General features: G+C 36.2%; 1 protein-coding gene across 1 annotated transcript in view; it reads right to left on the bottom strand.

Moving 5' to 3' along the window:
- Window positions 1–2,379, bottom strand: part of LOC106873492 (inositol 1,4,5-trisphosphate receptor type 3) — a 228,934-nt gene that overhangs the window by 30,251 nt on the left and 196,304 nt on the right. Inside the window, 2 exon segments of the mRNA XM_052974976.1 lie at window positions 272–421; window positions 1,180–1,314. Coding sequence (XP_052830936.1) covers window positions 272–421; window positions 1,180–1,314 — 285 coding nt within the window.

Consider the following 2,379-nt stretch of genomic DNA (forward strand, 5'->3'; position numbering starts at 1 on the left):
TATATATATATATATATATATATATACATACATACACATATAAGATCGTCATAGCTGAAATATATGATCTGTTATTCAGCAAAGGCTAAACAGCAACTACTGCTAGCGCAAAAACGACAACGGAAAAGAAACAGAAAAAAATATATGAAAGGGAATGTGAGAAAATACAAAAATATTCAACATTTAGTGAAACTTTAACCGGAACTTTCTGTTCCTGATTTGACAGAGACCGGTGTTTTTACTTACCGATCGAAGTCGATGTTTTACTTACCGAACAGAATTCGTTGAGTGTACTGAACAACTGTATGACCAGGTCAATGGTTTTATCACTGATGTTGGTGTAAACTACATTGAGGAATTGTGCTGTTTCGCCGACGATGTTGAATGATTTTAGGTTATCCGGCTGTTCTCTCAGATAGTTCTGTGAAACATAGAAAGATCGGAAATAAACAAATAAAATGGCATTCAAGGATCGTGTATACTATTGTTCTGCTACGGTTTTTGCATGTAAATATTTAAATAAACTCTACTTTAATGACAAAACGAAATTGAGAAAATAATCTGTTATAGATACAGCATTTGAATAAGGGAATTGACTCCCTTTATTTGCTTCAGTCACTAGATTGTGGCCATGCTGGGGCTTCGCCTTAAACAAATCGATCATAGTATTTCTTTTTTAAAGCTTGTTAGGCTCTATTAGGTCTTTTTTCGCCGAACTGCTAAGTTACGGGGACGAAAACAAAACATCACCAGTTTTCAAGCGGAAGTGGGGGGGGGGTCAATCACAAACACAAAGACGACAGGCTTCCACACAGTGTTTTTCAACCAAATTGAATCACACAGTTTTGGTCGATCTGGGGCTATAGTAGAAGACACTTGCCAAAGGTATCACACAGTGGGACTGAACCTGAAACCATGTGGTTGGGAAGTAAGTTTCTTACCACGCAGCCAGGCCTGAAAATTAAGCATCATTAACGACTCTGCAAAACTAAGGTGCCCAATACGCATTAGGGGTACATACTAAGAGAGAAAATATATTTGTTAGAGAACCGACGGGGACTTCGACCTTAAGGTTGGAATAAAGGTTCTGCAATGGAAAAATCTAAGCAGTAGCAGACGTGTTATGTGTAGCAATATGATAGAAATTGGCAAGACTGAATATTATGCTAAGTAGCATACCTGGATTCCTGTGTTTTGACCGTCGCAGATTCGAGCCAACAGCTTGAGAACCAATTCAATGTAACCATCGTCTTTGTATTCAAATATGTCTGGGACATCTTCAGATGATTGCTGTTCGCCTTCGTTCACTGGTTCCTATGAAAACAACAGCAATAACAACACGATGCAGACATTGACAAAATAACGGAAATAAATATCACTGAATCTCAGATTTGTAATTTTAAAACTTGCGTTTAGATATGAGATCGTGAGTTGAAACGAAAGCGATTATTGGGTTGGTGCATAATTATTGCGGATTTTTTTTTGTTTTCAACAAATTTTATTCAACAAAAACACATGTTTTGAAATACATCTTGGATAGTCTGATGCATCTTGGAGAGTCTGATGCATCTTGGAGAGTCTGATGCATCTTGGAGAGTCTGACGCGGTGTAGACCGTGTGAAGGTTATGATTGCGTCTTTTAGCTCATTAATGGTTTTCGAGCGATTCTTGTACACTGATCCTTTACTTGCACCCCAGAAAAAAAAATCTTGGTGGTGTTAAATCAGGTGATCTTGATGGCCAAAGTCCTTTCGAAATAATCCGTTCACCGAAAAACTCTTGAAGTAGCGCCTATGGAGAGACTTTTTGAACACTCTGTATATAGATGTACATATGCGCGTGCATACACACAAACACATACACACATATATATTGTACATAGTACTATCACAAGATTTTAAAAAATGAATGGAAACACTAGTTTGAGTACGTTAGTGGGTTTGTGGATCAGTGTGGATTTGTTTAATAAAGAAAATAGAATATTCATTAAAGGTGCAGAGAGAAATGTATTTCTAATATGATATAATCTGTTAAAGATAATACATCACTTTAAGTTCCATACCAAGTTAATGTTAATTTTCTTTACTACGCTTTTCTGATTTTGTTTTTTCGAGAAAACGTCAGAAGATTAGTTTTTAACTCGGTATGGAGCTTCAGTTAAACATTCTCTGTCTAATGGACAATATCGAAATGTGTCTGTCTCTCTTTCTCTCTCTCTCTCTCTCTCTCTCTCTCTCTCTCTACTTCTCTTTCTTCATATAGACATATGGATACAGTCAATTAAATATATATTTATATTTCAATGTATACACAACATACAAACATACATACACATATGTGCACGCAGGAACACAACTATATATTCATATATGCATAGAT

Source organism: Octopus bimaculoides, chromosome 20 (assembly GCF_001194135.2).
Source record: "Octopus bimaculoides isolate UCB-OBI-ISO-001 chromosome 20, ASM119413v2, whole genome shotgun sequence".
In the NCBI taxonomy this organism is placed as follows: domain Eukaryota; kingdom Metazoa; phylum Mollusca; class Cephalopoda; order Octopoda; family Octopodidae; genus Octopus; species Octopus bimaculoides.